The sequence below is a fragment of the Serinus canaria genome, chromosome 2, assembly GCF_022539315.1.
Source record: "Serinus canaria isolate serCan28SL12 chromosome 2, serCan2020, whole genome shotgun sequence".
Classification (NCBI taxonomy): domain Eukaryota; kingdom Metazoa; phylum Chordata; class Aves; order Passeriformes; family Fringillidae; genus Serinus; species Serinus canaria.
Window position 1 is genome coordinate 20,138,315 of NC_066315.1, and position 27,390 is coordinate 20,165,704.

Genomic DNA, 27,390 nt, shown 5'->3' on the forward strand with positions numbered 1-27,390 from the left:
TACTGGTAAACTATTTTCCTGCAGGATTATGCAGAAGAGGTAGTACCTGGTACATATTAAACAATGCATGCAGACTAATAGTAATTTTTTTTCTTTTAATTGCTTAGCATGCAAATGAAACAACAATCTAACAGGGGTTAAATTTTAGTCAGTCCATGATTATTTTTTCAGGAAAAACATACACATGTCTCATAGCCTTTCACAAATTGTCCAGACAGATGTATATCTCAGCATCTATATCTAAAGTATTAAGGACAGTAAGATAATTATTTTAGATTACTCAGAGAAAAATACATGGAAAATGAAAAGAAAAAATGCCACTTGGTCTCATAACAATGGTACCAAAACATACTTTTGGTGATGGCTCCAATATCTAAAAACAGATAAGTAGCATGTTAACTTTTGACATTACTGAGCAAACTTAAAACTCCTCATCCTTTCATTATTTTATTCTGTTACAGTTCATATTCAATTTTGCTTAGTTTTAGAAATAAACACATATACTTTAGAAAACAATGCACAGATTTCTGCATAATATATTATATGTAATTCTCTTCTCTTGATCTCAGAGAAGAGAACATTTTATTTTCCTATAGAGTTTGGCTTCCTTTCTTGTCAAGCAAAAATAAAGCCATAAATTAAAAGCATCATGACCAGAACCAGGCTGTGTATATAAAACTCCCACAAAAGCAAGAATAAAAATGAAATATGTTTAACTTTCACAAGCCTTTAGCAGTTTAGCATGGCAGCCAGCATTTTTAGATCAGGGTGGAAAGTCCAGGTTATTCCACAGGTAAAATAAATAAAGAACTAGCATAAGCTCTGTGCAAGGAACGGAAAAAAGGCAGGCCTCCAGATTTAAGGATATACTAAGAACACTACTCAATGGTACCAATTTCATCACTGTTTTGGGAATAGGTGTATGTTATCAGCTAAAGAAACAGGTGGATGACACAACGTGGTGTGGAGGCAGCAAGGGAAAGACCTGGAGCACAGCAACTGTGGAGCAACACATAAAGCTTAGGTGTAGAACTGCTGGAGAGCACTAGTAGGGCAAACAGAATCTGTTCTCCCAATGTTTTGAATAAATATATATGTAAAAAATTACATAAAAATCTTCAATGCATACAATTTTAGATTTTCTTCAGTAAATGATGGACACTTCTTTGACTACTGTTCTTAACACAGTAGCTAGGTTTTAACTGACAGGATAAAAAAATCAAATACCAATGGCCTAAAGTACTATGAAACAAGGCAGGGCTCAAAAAGAAAGATTAAGAGTAGGATGCCAGTGCCTCTGCATCCCCAGTGTGCAACAGGACAGCTGCTCACAGCCCATGAAGACTGCAACACTGGTCACTGCAAGGCATCAGCTGCCTCTGCTTCAAGGGAGCAAAAGCCTTTCCTCCAAGATACAGCCACTTTCACGTGTGTCTATTAAGTCTGCATTTCATCAGGATCAGGGAAATCACACTCACAAATAGCAAAGCTTGCAGTCTATTCAATATTCTCCCACAATTACAGCTAATTATGTTCATACAATTTACCTGTTCCTCACTCATTCATTTATATTTCTCTATCTTGAACCAAAACATGCTAAAACACCACCTACTAGACTGAATTGCATGTAGGTATACTCTCCAACCTAAACTGGAGGTCAAAATCTCAAATTATAGGAAATAATTCTTAAATGGAGTTTCTGTGCCTAGTTTGTACTTGCAATAAACAGAAAGTCCATGGAATGCACACAACGTCATAGAACGTTGAACAGAGCAGATGTCATTTACCTGAGCCAAAAAAAAGTAATCACTGTGAGTCATGGACCATTGCCCTTCAGAAAATATAGGGTAAATTCACACATCAGGTCCCCACCAGTCTGCCCACAACTTCAGGGCAATACTACTCTTATGTCCTCCAGACAAAAAGAAAATAAAGCAAGTACACACATACACACTCATCCTGTGGATTAAAGAAAGCAAAGCTCAGCTTCACTTGCATATGTAATTCATCATGCTGTCTTCTTACAGTACTAAAAAAATTACAACCAGGGAGTGTGGCTTAAGAACTGTCCAAACATTTTACCACATTCAGAATTTTCATTCTTAGTATATTACCATAGCAACTTTACTACACCAAAAATATTTCTCCCAGAAGATACAAAAAGGCTGCAAACACTGACACTTATCCTGAAGGAGGTTACAGCAAACACCAAGCTTTTGCTCCAGACAGGAGCTCTCCAAGCTCATGTGGAGTTGGGCTGCCCAGATCCCAGAAAGCAGCCCCAAAGCTGACCTGGTGTTACTGTCTTTGAAGTGGGAGGTTGAAGATTGACTATGATCATATGTTTTCCAGGTCTCTCTCCACTGTTTTTGTTTCCTACTTTTTTGCTTGTCATTCCTACAATACACACATTCCATCACAATTAATATTGGGAATGATTGTTTGCCACATCAAACATTATTTTCAGTTTCTCCTCACCTTCAAAACTTCTTATATGCAAAAATGGATTGTAAGGACCCTTCATTAGCTCTTTTGAGGCTGGGCTTTTTGGGAGGGGGAGGGAAGCAGGGAAGACACGAGACACTGTATTCCAAGACAAAGTAAAAACAAATAGTGAAACAAGAAGACAATAGATTTAGTTCTAAAAATTTTAGAAGTAGCTCACTTAGCTATGTTCTGCATTAAAAATTTTGTCTCAATGAGAATCATAAAGGGGAGCAAAGATGCATAAGGTTTTCCTTTTTTTATTGTTATTCTGTCCCTTTATGGAGTACCAGTACCTAAAAAAAGAGCTTCAAAATAGTTTTAAAACCAATCTCTTGGTCAATCAGGTGGTTGTCATCAATCTACTAGATTTATATAGAAAGAGAAAGAAAAATGTCACTGTTCAGAAAAGCTTCAAGGTTGATATTAATAACAATGAATCATATGACTAACAGAATGAAACTGAAGCCTCTTAAAACTCTTGATCCAATTTTCCCTGAGGTCTGAGTTACAAGGCATCATTTTTTTGGTTTCTCTATGGTCCTTGTGCTCTATTTTTATTTGCTAGAAAATTACACCTAGGATGGTTTCATGAAGACCATAGTACTATTCCACAGAGTAAACGAGCACCATCTGAACAATGGGCTTTCTCAGTGTAATGTTTCTCAGGAATTACAGTATTAGATTAATGTGATGCGCAAAATTTTCATCAACTCAGTCTCCAAAGCAATGAGTCACTCCTAAATGCAGAACAGCAATACAATTAAAAACAGCTCACGTGCTGCTGTATTCTACACCCCACAGGTATCAGAACATATGATTAGAACAAATGCAAAAGGTTTCCATTGAAATAAGATGTACAGACACAGAAAACACTATAGCAATGTGTGCTGAATCTGTGTTCAAGAGCTGAACAGGTGCTATAAATGCTAAACAGCTCCAGAAACATCAGGCAAGAAGAAAGACTGAGCATCAGACACAGGTATGAGCAAAAGAGACTGTTCACAGCAACCAACCACAGGCAGATAAAGGAGAAAGCCAGTTCCCTGATGTCCCCCCTGCACCCAGTGGGACTAAATTCCTTCTTCTGGAGAGTATTCCAGAGCAGAAGACCAATTTAGGCAATATAAATCAACTTCAGGAAGAGATGGTCTGTCTCCATAAGCATCAAGCACACACAAGAATGCTGATAGCTCAGATGAGCTCCAAAAGTACTTTCCTCCCTGCTAAATGCCAACAGCATCCACTGGAGGCAAGGAAAATGAGCTAAGCAACAGAGACTATGTACCAGGTTCTCCCTTTATTCTAAGAAAATCAGGATAAAAGCAAGGAAATAAAGATTCTAAAATAGAATAGTTCAAATTGTACCCTATCTTCTCATGAAAAATCAGACAAGTTTGCATAAGTGGATAGTAATTAATAGTTACTCTCCTAAATGGCAATGATATACCATATAAGGAGGAAACAACATTTAGCCAAATGCCTCAGTCACCCTCATTTATGGTGCCTAGAGACCTAACAAACAACAGACTGCTAGCAATCTGATAAATTGGTTCTATTCTGAAATCCCCAGAATATCCTATACAGCAAATGGGGCCTGTAAAAAGTCTGTAGCCACAGTGGGAAAATTTCCCATTGTTTACCCTGGTATTCTGGGTTTTCTGCTTACAAAGGCTGGGAATTCTTCTCTGTGCTGACACATTACCTTCATTTCCATTTCTGTCTGCATCCTGACCTATCTCATACTTAACATATGCTGACATCACAATTTCCAGTACATTTTTCATTAAAACATTCTTTCGAAACAGGATTTAGAGTCCCCTGTTAGCAGCTGGGGACACCCATGCCAACAAGACAGGTGTCAGTGTGTGGGAGAAATGTCCAGCAGCCACAGGGAGAAAATGGTCCAGCCATTGCCCAAACTCAGAAACTTCTGGAACACACAGCAGGTTGTAAACTCCTTGCTTCCAGGGAAACCGCAGGATGAGGGAAAAGGCAACGGTGTTCATGTGCATCTCTGCTTGCCATGCTGCACATGGGGTGTGCTCCCAACCTAGGGGCTTCCCACAGTGGGGGCAAAACCAGAGTGACTATGGCATCCAAGTTTGATGGCTTTTGGCATGATTCAAACAGGGGCTGTTCTGTGTATAGGGAAAAAAAAACAGGACCATTCCTATAGTCCTCTGAAGGAGGATGCAGCACTTGACCCAAAGCAGCACTCAAGCAACACCACCTGGGGCTGGAGAGGACTCCTGCTGGGACAAAGCATCCAAACCCCCCCTCTCCACCAGCTGAGCAGGCTGTGCAGCCTCACTGGCCCAGCAAAGCAGCACAAGCACAGTTTGGGAGCTGCAGCATTGGCAAATGGCTCTCCAGCAGCTCACCCTTTTGTCTCACGGTGCCTCCCTGCCCCCAGGGCTGACAATATTCCTGTCAAACAAGGGCAAGGCAATGAAAAACACTTTCCCAGATTGGCAGAGATGGGGTTTATACACATTTCAGATTTTCATGGTGTTCTGTTTTGGGGATAACTTATGTAATAAAACTGATGATGCATTTTCAGGCAAATCCTGTCTTCCTGGAAATACAAGGAAAACTGTATTTCCAACTCTTGAATGACCACTTAAATACCACTTTCACAGAAAAATTTTGTTATGCATACACAGTTAAACGGACTTGAAAGGAAAGTCCATTAGTACAAAGAAGACCAAGTTAAGGTCCTGTTCAACAGATGGCAGTACCACATTGGTAAGACCTTTCAAAAACCATTATAAAGAGCTAGCAGAGGAAAATCCCTGAGTGGTATTCAGAGCAAGCAGAGGTAAATGTTTGCCAGATTAACTGTTAGTTGCAGCTGCTTGACTTCAAGCATATGTTCTGAAAAACCATGAATAATGCCAGTCTTATAAATACAGTGAACTTTCCTAACATGAAAAATAAAATCTTATGTATGCTGCCAAGTCTGCCTAGAAACTTTCTATTTAAATTTTTTACAACCTAGGATTAGGATTTCCCCCAAGTCCATCTACCAAATATTCAGGCAATAAGAGGAGGTCATTTGATGTCTAAATCAAGGGCTCTTCTTTTTGGATGGGTAAATTGATCCAGTATTTTAAGATGACTACAGATTTTCCAATGGGGGAAAATTAAAGCTGTCATGGAAACAGCAGAGATAATAATTTAATCTGGCCAAGGTCTGTCTTTACTTGCAAACAGCCTGCAGAACCAACAGCACTGGCAAGTCTAAACAGGTCAGTACTTTACAGCACGAAAATTAGAAAAACAGAAAAGATCAATGCCACCCTCTGACCAATATGCTGCAGTCTTTAGTCATAAGCACAGTACAAGGAGATTCATTTCAGAGCAACCCCAAGGGAACCATCAGCAAAGACTCCCTTCAGAACTGGGGCTGGGGCTTTTGTTTTACAGTGTTGATAAAAGGACAAATGATACACACGTCTCCCAAAATCGTGACATCGTATGCTTGTTCCCATGGATGAACTTTCTCTCTTTTATTTAATGAAGCAAACACTGGAACAGTGGTTTTCATTATTATTTCATCTCTTTATTTCCCCTGGCTATTAGTAACTCCACGCTAAATGCAAGCAACCCACAAGTGCTTTGCCACATTAACAATCAAACAACCATAGCTAGAGTTATGAGCAGGGGATGTGGTATCAAAAATACACATTTTCCAGTGGTTTTGGGCTCCATTTACCCTTCCAAAAATTTAAGAACTAATAGGACATTCTCCAAATGATATACACTTGATGCATGATGGAAATACCCTAGGTTTAGCTGACCCTGCTTTAAGAGAAAATACAGGGTGTAGGTTAACAAAGAGAGCAGGACATCACATGTCACAGGAGACCAAAGGATTTTCTGAGTGTAAGGACTGAGCTCTGGGCTGATGTAATGAACTTTGCCACAGTAGAGAGCAGATTTCTCACAGAAGAAATACCAGGTTAAACCCCAAATGCTGTGCTAAACAGGATCATATCACATTGACTTTTAGGCATATTACAGAACCAAATTAAGTAAGTTGTGAGTTGAACTCTGAGTAGGAAAAATTTGCAAGAATGATAAAATGTGGCACTCCTATGTGCTTCAAACAGCCAGGAATCTTTCTAAAATAAATAACTATCATATGGAGGCTGAGAACTGTGCAAAAAATTCAAGTATCGTTCTAAGTAGCTCTTGTTTATGAGCAGTTTATCAGTAACACTAGAAAAAAAATCTTCAACCTTCCAGAGTTAAGTTATTTCCATAAAAAAAAAAAAACACGTGGCACACTGCCAATTCTTCCAGACTATCTCCAATGAATCACTGCTTCTTGGGCCTCAAAATGATGCTGTCTCTCTTTCACTTGGCTGTGTCATCTCATTCCAAGGCTTTATCTCAACACCATAATTTATCATCACACTTATTTACTGTGTAAAGTGTTGACTAATTTTCTACACTCAGATTTCAAAGTATAGTAACAACATAATTGTTTAAATCTATTGATATGCTTTCATTTCTTCGCAATGTCTGTAATAGCATTTTAATACTGTTCACTTTTCTCAGATTATAACAGGAACATGAAGATTTTACATATTTTGACCTTTAATATCTTCAAACTGTTTATGGAGTTTGAGCAAACATCACTTCTCCTAATGATGGGAAATTTAACTTTAACATATTATTTCAGCATTTTATTTAACAACACAAGCAGTTTAGGAACGTATCCTTTTCCCATTTCAGTTTAAACGGCAGATGATGGATAAATTGAAGCTAATCTTGGAAAGAGGTGTCTAACACCAACCAACTCCTGATTAAACTCTATTACTAACTCTGGCCATTTTCTCAGCAATTATTTCAAGGACAAGGCTGAAATAGTCTTTAATCTTTCCCTATTGTAAACAAACATTTCCTTGACACATTACTGTTTTCAAAAGGATTCCTGAAAAATAAATAAGGTCAAAGAAGTTGGACAAAGTGATGGATTTCTTCAGAGAACTACATATATGCAATAACATATTTTTAGAAAAGTAGCAAGGGGAGATTACTGAACATATGCTATACTTTCCTCCATTTGTAGGAAAAATAAACCCAACTAGCTGTGCTTCACTGTTTCTACAGGAGCAATGATGCCTGCCTTCAGCTCAGTCCCTGCAAAAGCAGGACCTGATAAGGATAATTTTGAGAGCCATTTGATAACCATGGCTTAAAGCTATATTTCTAACATAAAAGTCATAGCAATTAAAGGTAATTTGGCATAAAAGAGAAGGCTACATTTCATCCTGCAATAGACTCCCCAGGTTCAATCTGCAAAGCAACTGAAAACTTGGAAACACCGGTGGAGACAACAGGAGGAAGAATATCAAAAGCATGTATAATTATATTTCTCCTTTTTCACTTCATCTTTCTTGGGCATTTTTCATTTCATCCATCCTTCCCTCTTTCAGCTCCCTGCCTGCTGGCCAGAATTATTTCACTTTCCTATCCAAGACCTGATTATCCTATTAGTAAACTATCTGATTAAAACCATTTAACACATAGTGGACTACAGATTTATATGGTGCTTAGAATTAATACTGCACATCTCAAGAGTATTATTAATTACTTATTTCCTTTAGCAGAGGAAAAAGAACTCATATATTCTACAATATCAGATTTTAAAAGAAGTGTTTTTATATACGTATATTTGCTTAAGGTTCTACTCTTTTTCATATTCAGGAACTAAAATATTATGTGACCATCAGTGGAAACAACACTCACTAAACTGTGCTCACATAGATGTCACTCTACAATTTGATAACAAAAAAAAAAAATTATTTTAAATTCCTGAAAATATTTACAATTAATTTAAAAAGTACTGGAGCATAAATCTTTTCAATGAACCTAGTATTCCAGTAAAGTCTGAGTGAGATCACACAAAAAAAGCAACATTCAAGTATACAGGAACATGTAATCAGCCCTGGAAATATTGTCTAAACACATAGCCCAAGAGAAGACAGCTCTCTGCTTCAACTGTCCATAAAACTAGCAATTTTGTGACTAACTAAACAGAAATGGCATGTATATTTTGCAGTGTATCTATTTAGTGAGGGACAAAACTAAGCACTCCTGAGTTGAAGCAGGAATGTACTGGTGGAGTATTGTGAAAAACAAAAGATCAGTAAATCCCCCTGGCTAATTGTAAAGGATCTTTCTTTACTCCCTGAGCCCTGCCAGCAACTGGGAGCAGTTCATCTTCACGATGGAGAGAAACTGAAGCAGCTTGCTGCACATTGGCCAAACAGCAGTTATTTTCCTAGGAATCTGCCTGCATTTTGGAGCAGAAGATGACATTTGCTTTACAGAGGATCAAACTGTTCCCTTGTGTTAGGTGTTTTGTTCCCAATCAAAACCACACAGCATAAATGCAAGCCCTGAAAATCAATGCAATATTGAAAATTACAGAAAACGCTTCAGGAACTAAACAATTGTTTATGATACACTTAAATGTAATTATAAACTGAATTTTGCAAGTGAATTAAAACATGTTATTTCTAAAAAGAACTCCCATATTTTAAGGCCTTGTTAAAAAAATTTCCTGCTAGATAGATAGGCCCATATGTAAAAGTTGTAAAAATACTGCATTTATTCTTACAGTCTCTGCATTCAGTATAATTAAATATATGCATTGGAAACCTTCTTCCATTGCAGATATTTTGTATGTATTTGTATGTCTTTTGTATGTACTTACTATAAGACATCTATGATAGCACATAATAAACCTTGCATCTCACCACAAATTTATAGACAATGCTGCACACAAGAACTAGAAACCACACTGAATTTTCTGGGAGAAGCAGGGGACAAAATGAAACAAAACACTTGATTCTCATTCAATTCCATTCCTTATTTTGATCCTAACTGTTTACAACTGCATGGTTTTTCCACTGGAAAAAGGAAAAACTGCTATATCCCACACAAGGGAGCAGAAAATACAGGCAGGGAGGTTCCCAGCTCAGCTCTAGGGCTTTTGAGAGGTTCAGCTCTTGCAAAGCCCACTTTGATTAGAACAAAGCTGAAAGATGGATGCAGTCAGAGAGCAATAAGCAGCTGTAAAGGTATTTGGCCAAAGACAAAGGCTTAAGCCTAACCCAGTTTAGGCTTTCTTCTCATTCCATATGCCATCCACTATGACAGAAGAATCTCCAACTGCATCTTTACCAAAAATGCTTCACCAGTTTCGCTAAATGCTTAAAACCCCCTCTCACCTCTGCCTGCCCGAACAATGAGCCCCTGCCTCCTCCTCCTGGCCCTCCTTGCAGGGAGGCAGCTCTGTCACCTGCAGAACCCCCCTGGCTCAGCCAAGCACGATTCCTGCCTCACCTTTTGAAGGCCTCAGTACAAAATGTCAGATCTGATGCTGCCAAGCGTGACTGAGCAATGGTTGTGGCAGACACCAAGCGACTGGGAAGCCCCATTCCTCCTCTCCCTGACAGAACCAGACAAGCACATAGCCAACAGCAATGGCAATGCCAAAGGAGGTTCAGCAGCTGCCGCCAAACCCAGGGATGCCACCCACCCCCCTTCAGAGCTTGCATCTCCCTTGCTCTCTCGCAGCAGGCCACGTCTGACCTCTCAGACACCTCTCAACACCCACCCATCATCTTAGCAAGCTCCAAAGCAATGCTGGCAATCATCTCAGCAGACACCAGGTATGAGCCCCACCTTCAAATTTCCACTGCTCCTTGGAAAAGGATGTGTTGACTTCAGCTGCATGCAGAGTAACATCAAACATGTACACCCATCCAAGGCTATAAAGAGAGCTCCTACCCTTCTGTTTTTATAAAGAATTACGTTTAGTTGTTCCCCCCACATAATTTTCCCTTTCCCTGCTGCAAGAAGCATAAACGGACATGTCAGAAGAGCATTAAGATGTTTTGCCTGTTTGTTTTGGTTAGAGGGTGTGGGGTTTTTTTTTTAAACACATGGCAGCATTTTGACTTCTATTCTTAGAAACCATTCGAGGCAAAAAAGGGCCCATGAAAGAACTGAAGTCCACAAATGAACTTCCTTTCTGACAGCTTTTTCTCAGCCATCTCCCCTCCAGTCATGCCTGCCAAAATCCCATGCTTTATAGGGGCATCTGTTCTATTCTCTCCAGGCCAAAAAAGGAGACTTTTCAAACTCCTACTTTCAGATGAGGAAATCTATAGCTCAATGAGCCTAATGTGATTTTTTTTCCCCCATGTCTGCAGCTCCACAAGTGCCATCAGAAGGGAAAGTCCCTTTCTCCCCACTCCCTTCCTCCAGCCCCATGCTCCCAACCCAGACCTCTTCTAAAAGAGTCCCTTTCTCCCCACTCCCTTCCTCCACTCCCCATCCAACTGCTTTTTACCACAACTGAGGAACTAAGAACAATTTACTTATTCACTTATGAGCCATAAATGAAACTCTACATCAACAGCTGAACAGACATATTCCTAAGAATACCTGCACTGCTCTAAGTTCCTCACCCTGCTGTGAACTTGGTATACTTCATACAACAAGAAGTACATAAAAAACAGCTGCTTTCCCATGCCAGTACTGCTCCTGGAGCAGTAACACAACACAGGCAGTCTCAGTGGATTTGACTAAGAGCTGATTCACATTGCTCAGTACAAACAGCAGGTCACCCTGAAGCTACACTCCCTGCCCAGGATTTGAAGTCACACACTGGCCTTCAGAGGGAAGTTTGGTAGCTCCCACTATCACCAGAAGAACAGAGCAGTACACACATCATATTCCCCATGCCAACCTCGCTGTAAGTTGGCTTTATCCAAGTGCAATGCATTTCTTTTAATAACTTAAAATATATGGTGAAAAACACAGGGCACCCCAATTGTATCAATTCCCCATGAAATACCAGTTTTAATGTGTTTGAAATAAGCAGACTTTCTAGAATTTATCACTTGGTGTAAGCCTTCAATGCAACCACAATAGCAAGCACAGGCCACAGGCATTACTGATGTGGCTTTCAGTGAAATCTGCAGAAAAAGACCAGAAAAAATCTAACAGAACAACTCCAGACATTTGCATCAGAAACAAGAGATGAGAAAATTGAGCTGAGCAGCAGGTACATATTTTTATGTATTACAATCAGTATTTGCACAATACCTCTAAAAGTGCCTCACATACTTCATTTTTTTTATGGGTAAAAGATAATGGCAAGTCTGCAAAGCTCCTTTTTCTCCCTACAAGCAAAACATGTCTCATAATTTGAAGCCCACAAAGGACGTAAGAATATATTGATAGGCAAATGAGCCCTATTTGTAATTATTTATTTAGATCTTCTGGCTACCCACAATCTTGTTCACATATAGTCTTCAAGAAGCAGGAATAGTCCTAGCAGGTTAAATACAGGCAGGTTTTTAGCCTAAGATTGTTAGTACTGGGCATGAAGACCAAAGCGAAGATCTTTGCCCACTCTACACCAGTTCTTTGTGGCTCAGCCTGTAAATGCAGAGCCTCACTGGCAGGCTGCATCTATGAGCTGAATACATAAGCTCTTCCCCTAATGAAAAAGGGAAACAAATTAAAAATGAAAGCTAAGCTCTACATCTGGAAAAAAAAATGCAATTAAAAAAAGAGGAATACACTTCTGACAGGGCCCAGTTCTCTGGTGAAATCAAGATTAAGAGGCATGTTTATGAGCAAAACTAAGTCAATATTTTCAAATTGGTTTTTAGAGCAAATCTTAGTTTTACCATTCATAAAATTCAATAGGTAATTACACAGCTAGGCAAAAGTCCTTAGAGGAAAGCAGAAGAATAATGAATTCCCTACATAATTATTTATAGCTGTGTTTTTGAGTGAATACAGTACAACAGGCATCAAGCCAATATTTAAAGGAAAAAAAACAGATTTGTAAAACCTTAAATATTTCTGTAAGCCAGTCCATAGACAACAGCCTATTTCACAATCTAATCTGCCTTTGCAATACATAAAAATCCCAACAACTTGGCCTGCCTCTCTGATTAATCATTACAGTTCAAAATAAAACCTTGACAAAGACGGGTCCAGAAGCACAACTACAAAATATGTAATGCTACCAGAACATGCAATTTGCCTAAAATAATGTTCCTGGGAAGTGCCATAGTGTCGTGTGCAAAACATGTTGTCTGATCTGTATTTTGAAGAAACCCTTGGGAACAAAATCATTACCAAGCATCAGTCAAAATGGCAACAACTAGAGCTCAAATCTATTCAGTCTTTCATAACTAACCCTAAGAACAAGCTGCTTATCACTCCAAAGCTCAAAAAAGATGATGAAAACTATATAACACAATGTCCTTTGGTTCCCTAAAGACATTATTACATTCAGTTACGAGCTGATTGCTGTGCAATGATGCTTCTGCTTTCCAGATACACAGCTTAATTGCCAATACAACTTCACAAGAAAACAGAGAGGAAAAAATTTCTCTCTCCTGCTATTGAGAAGACAAGCAGTAGTTGCTAGCAAATAAAAAGAAGGCCAAATTGTTGTTATTTTTTTAAGCTCAAATATCATCAATAACATGCTGGAGACAAAACTAAACAAACTTTTTTTTTGTAACAAACAAATAGAACATGATCCAAACATTCTACTAAAGTCTCATTATAGTGTCACAATTAAAAATTATAATAAAAATCTATATCAATACATAAAATTCACAGCACAAATGAGCTCTAACTGGACTGAAAATAATGGGGGTTTAATTTGTATATTATAGACAGATGCTCTTGCTGCAGTTTAAGTCTTCTTTTATACACATCAGAAACAATACTGGATAGATTGCTCTATTTCAGCACTCCACACAACAGATTTAAATGGAAAAGATCATGGCACAGAGGGCTGTGCAGACCACATTTCATTCTTCTTACACAAAAGCAGGAGTTTTCAAGCAATTTGAACGTTATTTAGTTTCATTTGAAGGAGAGAGTACAAAGTTGGCATTATTTTTATTACTGTAGCATGTGGTATGCATAGCAGGAAAGTTGCTGGGTATATATATTGGAGCAAGAGGGGCATACGTCCTTAAGGAAATACCAAAACCCAGACAATAAAGTTTATCAATGTTAGCAATAAACATGAGGTCCCTCCCTCCTGCAGCAGCTTTGACTTAAATGCCCAGCAGCTCTGAGGATTCAAAAGACTGAATCCTCTATCCCTGCTCTTGCCAAATACTTCAATTGCTTTCCATGTCCATAACATTTCCTTAGGACTAGATATATTTGTCTTCTTTTATCCAGCCACAATTTACTTCTGTGTTAGGAACTGTCACTTTCCATCGATGCTTATGAAAAAAACCTGCACACCTCTCACAGCTCCCCCAGCCCAGGGACAGGCCAGCTAAATATCACAAAAAGCACCTTGCAAACATTCTTTCTTCCTTATGAGGAGTGCAGACAGATCCTGGTGATAAATGTTCAGGACAACCCCAGGATTCCTTCTTCAGTGCAGAGGGAAGTACTTGTAGAGATGCACATAAAAGTTGCAGGAGAAGTTGAGAAATAAATGGAAAAGGAAACAGGAACCAAGGGAGAGAAAGGACGTTGGAGAAACAAAAGGCAGCTATAGGCATCCTAAGCATTGCTGAAACAAACAGGTTGTGTGTGTCCTATGTCTAGATCAAAACCCCCCTTAAACAACTCCACAAATTCATTTTTAAGCAAGAATATATTTCTCAATTTTATCAAAAAATACAGCACTAAAATAAAATAACAGGAAATTAATGGTACATAATTGACTCTATAGAGTTTAAATTCATTTGTCTGCCCTGCTTTTCTGCAATTTTCATCCATCTCAGAAAAAGACAAAATTAATGGATTTATATTTTTTCCTGCAAATAAATGGCTATTGCAAAACAAATATGTTCATTAATACCATGTAAAATATATTGCAAGATACCCGGAGATAAACAATATGTATAGCAAGAGAGTTTCTGCGAAGGGCACAGCTGAGCCAGCAGAAAACTCTGCCCCCATTCTGTTCAATATCTGGAACACTGGGCACCCTGGTCATGTTGGTAGCAACACTTCCTTCGTGCAAGAGAAATCAAGCTGTCCCAGGAGAAGCATCAGAGCAGGAAAGCCTGCTGAAGATGGAATCCAAGCTCTGACATAAACATCTCAGCAGCAACTGTGGAGAGGCATTTATTTCTCTCATACATCTGCTACAACATGAACAGCTCTGCCTGGACATTACTTGGTAGGAATGTTTTGTGGGGATTTTTTTAAAACTTACTCTGGAGAATTTCACGTAACATTAATTCAATAATTATTTATTAATTTATTATTTGTTAATTAATTTATCCATTAAAACCCCTTTGTTATCTTCAGTGACAATACCATTTCAAAGCAGAGTTTTACTTCAGCAATCTATGAAAGCTCTGATTTTTTCACAGAAGCCTATTCACCTTTCAATCATTTGTATTACATCACTCAAGTAATTACTAAATTTTATTTCAGGGAAATACAGAAATCTCTTCTGTAAAAATCTACGCTTGAAATCACACTCCCTTTAAAGCCCTCAGAAAGATACAGACACACTTGGTCTACAGCTCACCAAACCTGCTTCCTGTGGTAGTTCTGGAGATTTGATAAACCATGCCTCACACTCTGGAGAGACAATCGGATCTGCAATGACTACAGGAGCCCACCTCACCATCACTACTTGGTTTGATGATCCCCATCCTTGTGGATCCTCTTTGCCCTGCTCCCCACCATGACAAGAGGAGCAACAGGAGATACTTGAGACCAACTTCAGATTTCATTTAGGTAAACAAGAAAGGCAAAGAAGCATGTGCCAGCTGGTGTAAAATAAACACTCATACTTTGCTAAAAATGTTCCAGGCTGAATTGAACATCCACAAGGAGCTAAGGAAAACAGCAACACAGAATTCCTTACAAAGATTCCTTGGAACTGGGAGATCCTGTTGCTACTCTCAAACACTACTTAGACTCACAGTATTTTAAGACAGGACAAAATGTCCCAAACAAGTAATATACTTGAACCAGGGTTTCCATCTTGACATAGTATACTGCCACTGAAAATTCCCATGATCAATTAATATTTCATGTCTATGCCCAACAGATACTGAAATGTAATAAGGGCTTTATCAAATCCACAGCCTACCACAAAACCTAGCAATACAATCGCAGCAGGACAAAGTCAAAGAATTTTGTAAACAGGAGATGTGTACTGATACAATCAATGCAACATCAATGGAGTCATTAAATAATTTGGGGTGAAGGAACATGCAGAACAAGCCAGTAGAGAAGGAGCTGTGATGCCTGCTTATGGTAAAAAAGCCCCCAAAACTCTGCTATGAAAGTTCCCAAATTCCAGAACCTCTCTGAAAGAGATGGCAGAGTGTGCATTGAAGATACCATGGTTTGAATCAGCTGGGCATGAAGAGCTGTGTTTCAGCCTGCACAGGCTCAGCCCCTTTGGTGCTCTGGGTACCATTTCTGCTCTCCTAGCTGTCAACCACATGTCCATTGACACACATCCTCCCTCCTCAGAAGCACAGTCTCAGTAGCAGCAGAGCCACCCTGGGCTCTGGATACACTTCCAGCCACCCTCTGCTGGTCAGAACGAGCTCTCCTGCAAGCACCCACACTGGTCTGGGATCTCCATGGGCTCCAGGATCTCTCCCTTTGAAGCAGACACACAGACACCTGGACAGGGAAGCCTATACCACTGCCCCATCTTCTACAGGCTCCTTCCAGCATCAGTGCAATGGGGACAAACGCTGCCAAGGATTTCCCCTCCAACCCATGCCTTAAAATAACACTGGGATGTGGGAGGAAAGCATCTAGGTTAACACTGCCTCATGCAGCACTATTTTAAGCAGGAAAACCCTGAGGATTGGTAGGGGTTTGATTCTTTCTTCCAAATGTTGCCACTCTAGGCACTTCCATCAGACTCTGCCTCCTCCTCCAGCTTTAATCACCTGATAGCATTAGAGTAACAAAAATAAGGGTAACTACTATACATGGAAAGGAATGAGAAATGAAAAATTATTTTTATGCCAAGATCAAAACAATAGCAACCAAATATTTTTCATTGTGCCAGAAGAGACTTCTGCTATTTCTCAGACTACAGCATCAGTCTGAGTTGACAACTTCCAAAAAATAAATTAAAAATTATATTTTGAACATTTACACCAGCAAGTCATCCACTCTTGCAGAAGCTGAAAACCCATACCTGGCGTACAAAGCTGTTGGAGGTAGTGTCAGAAGATGTGCTCCCATCTGATCCTTTGAATCGGTTTTTTCTTCTTGCCCCTTTACCATAAGCCTGTTTAAAGAAAAAAAAAAAAACACAGATTAGGGAAACAGCATTACAGCATTAGTTTGTGTTGCACAGAAAGCTTCCAGGGTGTCCTAGGCTAGCAGGGGGGATTCAGATTATCAGCTTTGTGTCAATCAGTAAGCACATATTCACTAAGTAACTGATGGGATGTATGTGCAACTGCTCACAAGGCTTGGTCAACTGAGCCCTACGTGTTTTGCTGTTGTTGGGTCTTTTTTCACATTTGGTTTCAGAAACATATTTATAGACTCACACAGATGTAGCATTATTTACCTAAGTCACAGTGATTAAAAAGTACAGTTTGTTGTGCAGCTAGTTTAAATAAACAAGGCAGGAAAGGAGGTACTGGAGCAGTCTCCAGTACATCACAGCTATGAGCCAAGTCAGCTGAGGGAACATTAAACAGCAAGAAGTGAAAAACAACTTGTTGATACAGTCTTAGAGCTGATGGGAGATTTTACAATAATATTTTTTTTACAATAAGTTCAAGAAAGTAAAAGCAGTATAACAATAAAAAAGGACTATATGTCTAACTGGGAAAGGGGTAATATGCTAGTAAAAAGCAAAGCATCTTTTATCTACCTTTATCTACTAGGAGTTTAAAGAGACGTGAGGAGAAAGCTATGGTTGGCTGAAACAAAACTTTAAAACTATGGTTTAGAAACAGAAAATCATGGTTTAGAATCAAAACAAATGCATCCATGTGTTCACAAAAAGTTATTTGTTTTGTGCATTAAACATAGGTCAGCAATAAATATTTTTACATTAAATAACAAGGGAAAAAAAAAAAAGAAATAGTTCAAAGCTATGTTATTTGCAAGCACTTATTTCTGTGAGAGTGTTTCTGTGTAGACTGTAAACTCTGCCATGACACCACCTCTGGGCTGTGCAACCTTCAGAGCTTTGGAGCTGAACTCACTGGTCCTCATGGTAGGGAAGAGAGGGCTCCAGTGCAGGCTGAACACTTAAAATCCCACACTGGCAGATTTTTAATATCGTGTCTTCAAACTATGAGTGCTGTTCTCAGCAGTCACACATACGGTAAGTGTGATTAAATATTTTGCAGTCTAAAACTTTCTGAGGAGGAGTACAGATAGCCACCACTAACTTCAGATCATTTGATAAATCCAGCTTGCCTTCACCAGATGCAAGAGAACAATCTCAAACTGTAACTGTGTTGATTCTGGGTGAGTTTGGAGCACATTAGATGAAATCTAATGCACCAATCTTTTCGAAAGGAGGACTCAAGGAACAGTGGTTCTGTCAGCCAGATACTCTCAGCAAAAACAGAATCTGTTATCTCACTAACCTAACAGTGACCTACAAAAAAAGCAATGCTGTATCCCCCAAAAAACAGATTCATGGGAAAGAATCACAGTTTGCACTCACACGGAAATAATTTTGCCAAGCTCATATGATTTTTTCAAAACTGCAAAACAGCCTCGTAAGAAATTTCTGAAAGGCACCCAAATTGATTCTATACATGCTGGTTAGGGCAGAACTATACACAAATCAGCATATTGAAGATTATGGGGGTGAAAATAGGACTTTCTGATGAGTCTAGGACTGTAACCCAGCAGGTCCCAAAATATAAAGTTAAATTTCAATCAGGAATAGTTTTACATGGTTGCATTTCTAAAAGGAATCTAACTGAAGAACTTGCTGGTAATGAAGAGGTCGTCCTACATCAATAAAAGTAAGTAGATTGGAACCACTGTTACAAGCAAATTATTAAAAATATTTCCAGGTATAATAGACAGTTCTACCAGAACCATCTTTTTCCACCTAGTGTAATACAATAATATAATATTCCACCTAATATAATATCAAAGTACCTAAAAATACATAAAAAGTATCTCTGACAGCAGTATTCTTCAATTATACCAACATCTTTAAATCAAAATTTACCTGTTCTGAATAGTTCCCATTGAGTTAATTGCCTAGGGTAACACACAAATATTCTGAATTCCTTTCCTACAATTTTTATGGAAGAATATAGAAATACACTTACAAAAAAAAAATATAATTTCTAACATTCACAAAGGAGCTCAAAAATATAAAGCATCTACATAAAGAGCACACTATCTAGGCAATTTCATTAATAGTGTACAGTTCAATATTGTGCAATTCCCAAGGAGATAATTAAAAACTTGTACACATATTCTCTCTCACAGTCACACATTTTGTATTTGTCTCCAGTTTCTACAATATCTATTTAAAGTATCATAGTGCTCAGTTTGCTAACAAAAAAAAATTATGAGAGGCAAAAGAGGGACTGAGTCTAGAGTGATGAAGATAAAACAAATAAGAACAGAAAAATAGTATGTTACAAGAACAGACAGAGAAGCCTGCCTTATATCTGTGTAGCAATGACTAAAAGCATTTATTTCTGGCAACATCACAGCAAATGCAACTCAGACTAAACTCACCTTGATTTTTCAATTTGAGGAGGTTTTTTTGTGCACAGCAACATGCATCTTTTTGTCCTACTGTTCTGTAAGTGAAAACTCTTCAGAAGCATGGGCTACATACTGACTTTAAACACAAAAAACCTGTGGACATGATGGCAGGCTGTGGCTGCAGATTGTAGTCAGAGTCAGTTTTACACCTTCTTTGCACAGAGCAGTTTTCAGTCAAAAGAACGGAGGACAACTTTTGTATGTGAGAAAACTGGGATTTGTTGTCTCTTTTCATTATTTTAAAGGATGCTAACTGGGGACTACATTTGTTTTCCACACTGTTCAAGCTTATTCCCACAATAAGAAATGCCTGAAATTTTCTTCTGAGGATGAGATTAGCCTTCCATAATCAAAACAGTCTTATATATTATTAAAAAGTATTAATTATCTCTGCCATGTGGAGAAGCTTGACGACTCATCCTGTCATGATCATTATGTTTTGCTTCTTCATGTGTATTTTTTCCCAAAAGCTCTTAATGTGAGAATGAGGCCTTTTTAAATAAATAAATTTTAAAAAAACCGTAATGATCTCAGTTGCTTTCAATTCTCAGGGGAAAAAAAAATAGATAATATTTTTTCCCAATACATTACTTTGATTTTCATGTTAAAATACATTCCCTTATCTGTGTTCTGTGCAGCATTTGGCTGCAATTAGGCAGCTAAAAATAAAGGACTGAATCACGACATGAGGACATTGGCCAGTAAAAGCAGCACCACGGGGCAGTCATTCCTAACCTGTGTGGCAGCTGTACCTAACAGAACAACCACTGCAGACCAAACACCTCAGCAGCCCAGAATGCAGTGCCCAGTGGTGGCAGCCTCCACAGCCAGCAGGGCAGGGCTGGCACACCATCATCTGTCCCAGCTGATCAGCTTACAGCTGACTCCAGCCCTGTGAACAAGCCTGTTCATAAAAAAAACTTTGCTGACAGTAACATTCTTACTGGGTTTTAGCAGAGCATCTTACTCAAACGTAAAGTTATCTATACATCTATTTACAAGTTCAAAAGTTTAGCTTCATTTATTAGTCAGAGGTGTGAAATTCCTTTGAAATTGGCTGAGTTTTCAAAGAAGAGAAATAAAACACACACGTTTATGTTCTAAAGCTTCATAAAATACCCAAAAAACAAGGTGAAACCTTACCAAAAAAACCAAAACCAAACCTAAGCAGTTTTGCAAAAACCATTTCATCAACCAAGACTTAACAAAGCAAAGAAAGACTCTGCTTTCCAACTCTGATTAGAAACTCTGATTGTTCAACTGTTATTCAACCCATGTCACCAAGTGAAATATGGGAATCATATGAAGTTTTAAAGGCATACACTGCAGTTTCCTGATAATTAACAGTTTTATGTACAATTACTTGTTATTGTAAAGAGATGAGATCAATGCTGCTCAGTGAAACCCTTTAATTATAATGAGGTTCTGTCTCAAGACATAAAATACATAAAATACATAACATTTAATCCTATAACACACATGACAAGTAGAAGGCACCGTTTATGCCTGTAGGCAAAATACTATCATCTGGAAGAGGAAATAGAAAACATTTAAAACCACCAACTCTACAACCAGGGAACTGGCCTTCAGTGGGAGTCTTAAAATGCCCTCCACCAGTAACCACTCTAATGGCATTTCATAGCAAAGCAGTGGGGAGGACTATACAAGGGATGAGTCTGAACCTTAACTATTTATCATAGGTAAAACAGCACCAGCCATCGAGACTGATGGCAGGTGGCAGAGATAAACCCTTAAAAACTGGTCTCATGAAGGAAGAGTACAGAATATTTAGGCAGTAGAGTCACTGACACCAAGTCAGGTCCTTAAACAAAGATGGAAGAAATAAATTGGAGAAAACAAAAGCAGAAAACAAAATTTCAGAGCTATTCTGAATCTTACATCACCGCAGATGAACAGGGGACCAACTACCAAAATCAAAAAACACCTAAAAAGGTAACAAGTGACCCTCCTGAAGGATTAGGGAATTTCTAGAAGATCAGAAAAGCAAATATGCACCAAGTATTTTTCTTTCCCATGCAAAAGCTTAAAAAAATATTTAAAGATGTGCATGTTCCATACAGCATATCAGGACAGTGCAGAACACATGCATCCAGCTCCATCCTTTCCTTAAAAGTACATCCACTGCCTCTTTAAGCAATTCCTTACAACAAGGAACCAAATCCTCCTGTAGGTCAGAACCTCTGGGCCCTTTCTGGCCACTAGCCAGGCTTACCACCACTCAGAAATGAAACTTTCCAGCATCAGCTGCATAGCTGCAACTCCCACACTGTCACCCAACAGAAAAAGACATTAATATTTCTGATTTTGTCACCACAAACCATACTAATCTCATAAAGGAGTAGAGGTCAGCTTCCTGACCACACAGCCAAGGGCTGGAAGATGTCCATAGACCTGGTGATGAGTTCCCCACTAATCCACAGCTCCCTTCCACGACAGGAATGAGGGCAAAAGGGCAAGGTAGGGTACAGCAACATATCCTGGCTTGCCTCCACCTCAGGAGCAGGGCTTTGAGTCACCCTCTGTGGGCAACAGCAGCACAGCCTTGTGACAGGCACTCTGCTCTGTGACATACCCTCAGCCGAGGAGCACAGACTCACGTCCCCATAGCCGAAAAGAATACCCAGCTTAGGTCTCCAAACCTGGATTTCTCCAAACAAACAACTCTTGCAAAGGGACAAAACTCAGGAAAGACAGGACTTCCCCTCAGGAATCCTATCAAATTGAGGATCTCCAATACAGTCATCAAGTACATGCAAGCTACAGGGATAGTCTGCAAAGTCCATTTCACAGTCATTTTATAAAATCCTACACCTACAGCAAAACAAAAATCCATTCAATCCAACAAACAAACAAACCCCCAAACCTCCACAAATAATTCACTTCTCAAAACTTGCAAATATAATACATAAATGAGTATTTGACAGATGCTTCTTTTTCACCATTAAAAGAAAACTAATTTCTTCTGAGCAATCTGTAATGGGTAAATCTTAGATGCTCTTTTCTGCTGGCCTGTGATAAAGCCTTGCCAACACTGCATGTAGAAACAGCCCCATTCTTGCCAGTTCCTACACTTGTGAGCCATCTCCCAGTGCTCTCACCCTGGCCTCAGACCAGGTCATCTGGCAGTCTGCACCTGCCAGACAAGAAGCTGGGAACTTGGCTGGCTCTCCTCATCCCCAGGGGCCTGGAAACCCACCCCGGTGCAAACCTGCCGCACATCTACTTGTAACACAGCGATGAAGATATCAGCTCCCACCTCAGCAAAACAGAGCACACAGCGGCAGAAGGTGCTCATGCCCAAACCCCACTGGGCCTCCTGCAGCCTTTTAAAACTGGCAACTACAGCTGTAGGCCACGTGCCTGTACCTCCCCACTTGCTCTCCACGGGTTTCTGGGTTTCACTTGCACAAGCAAACAGAAAGAGACCTGACTCTGTGACAGTAGGATGCCTGCAGGGACCAGCAGCCAACTACCAGACAGTTTCCCTCTGCTAAGGGTTTGCTACCCTGAGGACAGAGACCAAGGCAACCCCTTGGAGGGTGGGGAAGGCAATTTTAGTTCCTTGATTTTTAAACATTTCTATCGTAGCACAGTAAAGACCTGAGAAAAAATAGCAGAAGAAAAGTAACTGAGACTCCAGAGAAGCCAGACTTGTAATAGCACAGGAACTTTTCAGCTGTAGAGGCAAAACAAGACAAAACCAGAGATTGCCTCTAGAAGATAAAAAGTTAGAACTGAAACTGCTGAACTGTTTCAGAGTGAATTTACACTCTAGAATAATCCAAAGAACAACTATTACATCCCATTTATGTTGATAATGTGTAATACCCAAATGGAAAATATCTCTGGAAGACACAAGCATGCAAAATCACCTTTTATTGCTTGAGTACAGCATAAACCCCAAAGAGCAGAGAATTATCAGAAAAGCTGAAACCTGAATAGCTGAAACCTGAAGGGCTTTCTGCAGGGAAGGACTATTAAAATTTATTTTTGTCAGTAAGGAATGCAACACTGAAAGGAGATTGCCACTTCAGGACAGAAAACACTACCTCTTGCTGAGGGCCATGAGGAAGTCCAAGGAATGGAATTGGATTTTATCTCTTCTTCCTTTGTTTGTATATCCTCCACTGAATTGCTGCCACATTGGATCTGGCTTCTAGGGATGCTGCCAGAAGAGAGTACAACCTTCCACGCCTCTATAACGAATGGGTATTGTTATTATTTAAGTAAGCAAAGGGATATAAATTTAGTTTGTTTATGGCTTACAAAGTATTCTTGCAAGTCAGTACTGGGAAATACACGGCTGCAAAATGTTTGTTTGAAGAACAGGTAAACACGGTGTGAACTGAGATAAATCAACTCAGCTGAAAGCAGCAGAGGGCAGTGTGATTAATCTGCTGAGAATAAATCTCTGGATATTGTTCATTACCACAAGACAGGCAGTGAAGGGACGGTGCTATACAACTGAGAAGGTTGCTGGAGATTCAGGAAGGACAACAGCCAGTGTAAGGGCTGTAACTAAGCTGATTTTCTGGAGTCACCATATGCACATCACTCTAAAATTCACCTTAACATCAACCATAGTTGATACAGAAGGAAAACTGAACAAGCCTGTCCCCTGGACTCATGCATTCAGTTTACCTTCTGCAATGCAACCTGAAAAACAAGCCAAGCCCTCCAGGGATGATGAAACCTTTAGACTAGGAAGGCAGAAGCATTTAGCAGTACCATGTAGTGGAGGAAATCTAAATGCAGGTGAAAGAGCTGAAGAAAACAATCGAGAAGAGAATTGTTTTCACATAAAATGTGTCAGGTTGTTAGGACGTGCACTGACAGATGATGCATAAGCAGGCAAAAAAAGAACAGGAGGAAAATAATAATGAGGAATAGGGAAGAATTCATCCAGTGTAAGATTCATCCCTCCACAAGGTAGTCTTTGGTTGCTTCATAGAAGGTTCCATTATGTTTTCTTTGAAATGTCTTTGTGTAATTTACTCATCTGATTTGCTGTGAATCCCTAATGCACAGCACAGGAAGCTTTGTGATGAGAAGACAACAACAGAAATTGAATCTAATGATTTTTGAGGACTGAGAGACTTTGAAGAAGGATCATAAGAAAATTACATGGGAGCAAGGGGAAAAAAGAAGAGAGGCTAAGAGTTACCATGAAAGGCATTAATGTGCTACGTTATATTATAAACAAATAATAATAGTACCTCGGTTAATTAAAATTATTAAAATGAATATTCTACTAATTCAGATTCCTAAAAAAAGGGGGTTGTTTAAACAAAGAAGACTGGGGTTGATTTAAAAAAAAAAATACACAGAAAAACTGATCACCAAACACTGATACATTTAAACAGTTTGCTTCTTTTCTTTCAGAAAACCTAATGCTGATTTCATTTCAAAAGGGCCACACCTAAAACCACCACTTTGCACTGACATATACCTGGACATTGTGATTAAATCACAGTGTAACTGTCAGCATGCAGATTTGTCTGGACAAAACTGGACATCCAAAACTCTACTGCAACTCCCTCTAAGACCAAGATCCATCTGAGATTAAGATCACATTGAACTATAACTAGAACTGTATTTTTACAGTCATATGGATCTAAAAGCCACAGAATTTTAGGTAATACAGAAAAAAACACCAATATCTTGTCCCAGTTGCAAAGAACTTCCCTGGAAAAATACAGTATAGCTGTCATGATCAACGCTCAAAGAGATTTTTTCTTTGTTTGCAGATCTGATTAGGAAAATGCATTATGAAAATAAGAAATAGACTTTACACAGATGTTATCTAGGAATATTTCACATATTTAACTCCCTTTTAAGTGAACTGTTTCTAGAGCATTAATTAGATTTCCCTCCTCTGTCCCATGGTGACAAGTTTGGCCAAAATGGATGGGCAGGCACAATCCAAAATATTGAGCATGATGTTACGATAAGTTAAAAGAAATCTCAGCTTAGCAAAAGTAAAATTCTTGGATAAGAGAATTGTTTTGACTTGGTATGACTCTACAAAGGCTCTTCAGTAATATTTCCTTAAATGATAATTCCCAGAAGAAGCACTTCAGAGTGAACACTTTCAGGAGTGACATCACACCATAAGCTCATATGTTTGTTTGGTTGGTTTTTTGGGCTTTTTTTCCTGACAGATTATTTGGCAGAAATATTTATAGGATTGATATTCAACTACCCTAAGAGAAAAAGATAGTGGTGCAAATAACTGAAGTACCTGTAGGCAATCTACTTGATGAGTCCTATGTCCTCATTAAGCCTCTCCTTCTCATCACTGTGAGTGTCTTCTATTGGGGTTTTTAAAATGTTCATAGAATAAAAATTCAAAACATAATAATTGTCTCTAAATGGAGCGCTTGCTAAGGAATTAACCTGCAGTATTATTCAGACAAAGGGCTCTTTTGTTTCCATAACCTTATTTCCTCTCTACAAAAGGTTTCTATATGACTAAAACTAGTGCATATTGAAAAGATGATTCCTGTTCTGCCTAATGACTTTGATTCCAAAAACTGAAAAACATCCCATAATGAACCAAAAAGGTGCATTATCACTGTCTTAAAAAGGGAATCTTTTTGGCTGTGAATGTTCAGAAACCTGTTTAATAAAACAGAATATAAATGCATTACCTGAAACATAAATAACATGGGTGTTAGCAAACTATTCTTCCTCTCTAAACAGAGGCTATTTAACCCTAGTAAAAAGGAGAGTTGAGAAATCAATTTTATGATCAGTATTTGACATTTGTCCACAGCAGAGAGGCACCATATGATTTGACAGTTGCTGAATCTGTGCTTAGGGCTGAAAAGATGTAAAAAGGGGGGGATTTGTAGGTCAGAAATTAGCTCCATTGCCACTGTTTCTGGAGAAGCTGGCAAAGCATATGGCCCTACTGAAATGTCTGTTCTGTGCTTGGAGGCTACTGACATCCAAAGAGACACTTTCTCTTTTTTAGTTTAACCTAGTCTCTGCTTCAGTGCCTGGATTTTGCTCTGCTGTCACCGGGCCTGAGTAAGTAAAGATCAATCACCAAGACTGTTGACAGAATGACAGCATTTTTCTCTGTCAGTCAAGCACTTCTGGGATGGAGCTGGTCCACCTTCTCAAACAAAGCTATCAGAGATACCTTTGGCAGCAGCAGTAAAAACTGCACCAGATTTTACCACCTTTTTACTGGGTTCAAAAACAGCACTCTGAAGTCTCTGCAGCCAACTATTGCAAACTTGAAGATATTAAGCAACATTCATACATTAAACAGAAACAACCTTTCAAAAGATGAAGTCTTTTCTAAGTGTGCCTTACCCAGCCTCCTTCTCATCGCCCATCCACCCGAACATGGGTGAGTTCCTAAAATTTCTGAGACGACAGTACAACCACCTTCTGCATGAAAATCGAGCAGCTTAAATCTGCAGCATGTTCAACACCCTCAGCCTCCCCAAAATTCCTGCCGAACAACTGGTGTGAATCGCCTTCCCTCACCTACAGACTGTCACCAGCCCGTGGAACAGACGAGCGAGGTTTCAGCCGTGCGTGGGAAGCATCAGGTAAGATACAACAGGTTACTGGAGCAGGGAAAAATAGCCGAACCCTGCGAGTCATACATGTCCGGAAGATCAGCTTAACAGCAACGTATTCCTACATATTCATCCTCCAAATAATCGCAAGGTTCTTTTGACTTACGATGCTTCTATGGCACAGAGCATCCCATGCATGTTAATTTAACGGTATCTGAGGCTGGGGGCGAAGACAGGGGATTTCGGGCGTCTTAGGGGAGCTGTCAAACTTTTCTGACGGCGGTGACCAAAGTTGAAGGACGGGCAGCTCGGGCGGCCCCGCCGCCCTGCCCCGCGCCCCCGCCCCGCCGCAGCCGCAGCCCCAGCCCCAGCGCCGGCCCCGGCCGAGCCCGCGGTACCTGCGCTGCCGCCGCCGCGGGCAGGGGGTTGTCCAGCAGCTCCATCTGCACCTCCTGCGCCGGGCTGGGAGGCGATTTGGACATGTCGCTCTGGACCATTGGCGAGGAGAGCGGGTGGCTGGGCGCCGAGCCTCTCGGCGGGACAGAACCGAGCCGAGCCGAGCCGAGCCGGGGCGGCG

At 39.6% G+C, this 27,390-nt stretch overlaps 1 protein-coding gene across 3 annotated transcripts in view; it reads right to left on the reverse strand.

The window, feature by feature from the left end:
- CACNB2 (calcium voltage-gated channel auxiliary subunit beta 2) overlaps positions 1-27,374 on the reverse strand; it is a 246,381-nt gene extending 219,007 nt beyond the window's left edge. For all 3 annotated transcript variants that reach the window (XM_030233688.2, XM_030233683.2, XM_050970369.1), the window contains exons 1-2: positions 27,212-27,374; positions 16,691-16,783 (exon numbers count right to left, since the gene is read on the reverse strand). In XM_030233688.2, coding sequence (XP_030089548.2) covers positions 16,691-16,783; positions 27,212-27,310 — 192 coding nt within the window. In that variant the 5' untranslated portion in view covers positions 27,311-27,374. The remainder of the gene's footprint in view (positions 1-16,690; positions 16,784-27,211) is intronic.
- Between the last annotated feature and the right edge of the window lie 16 nt (positions 27,375-27,390).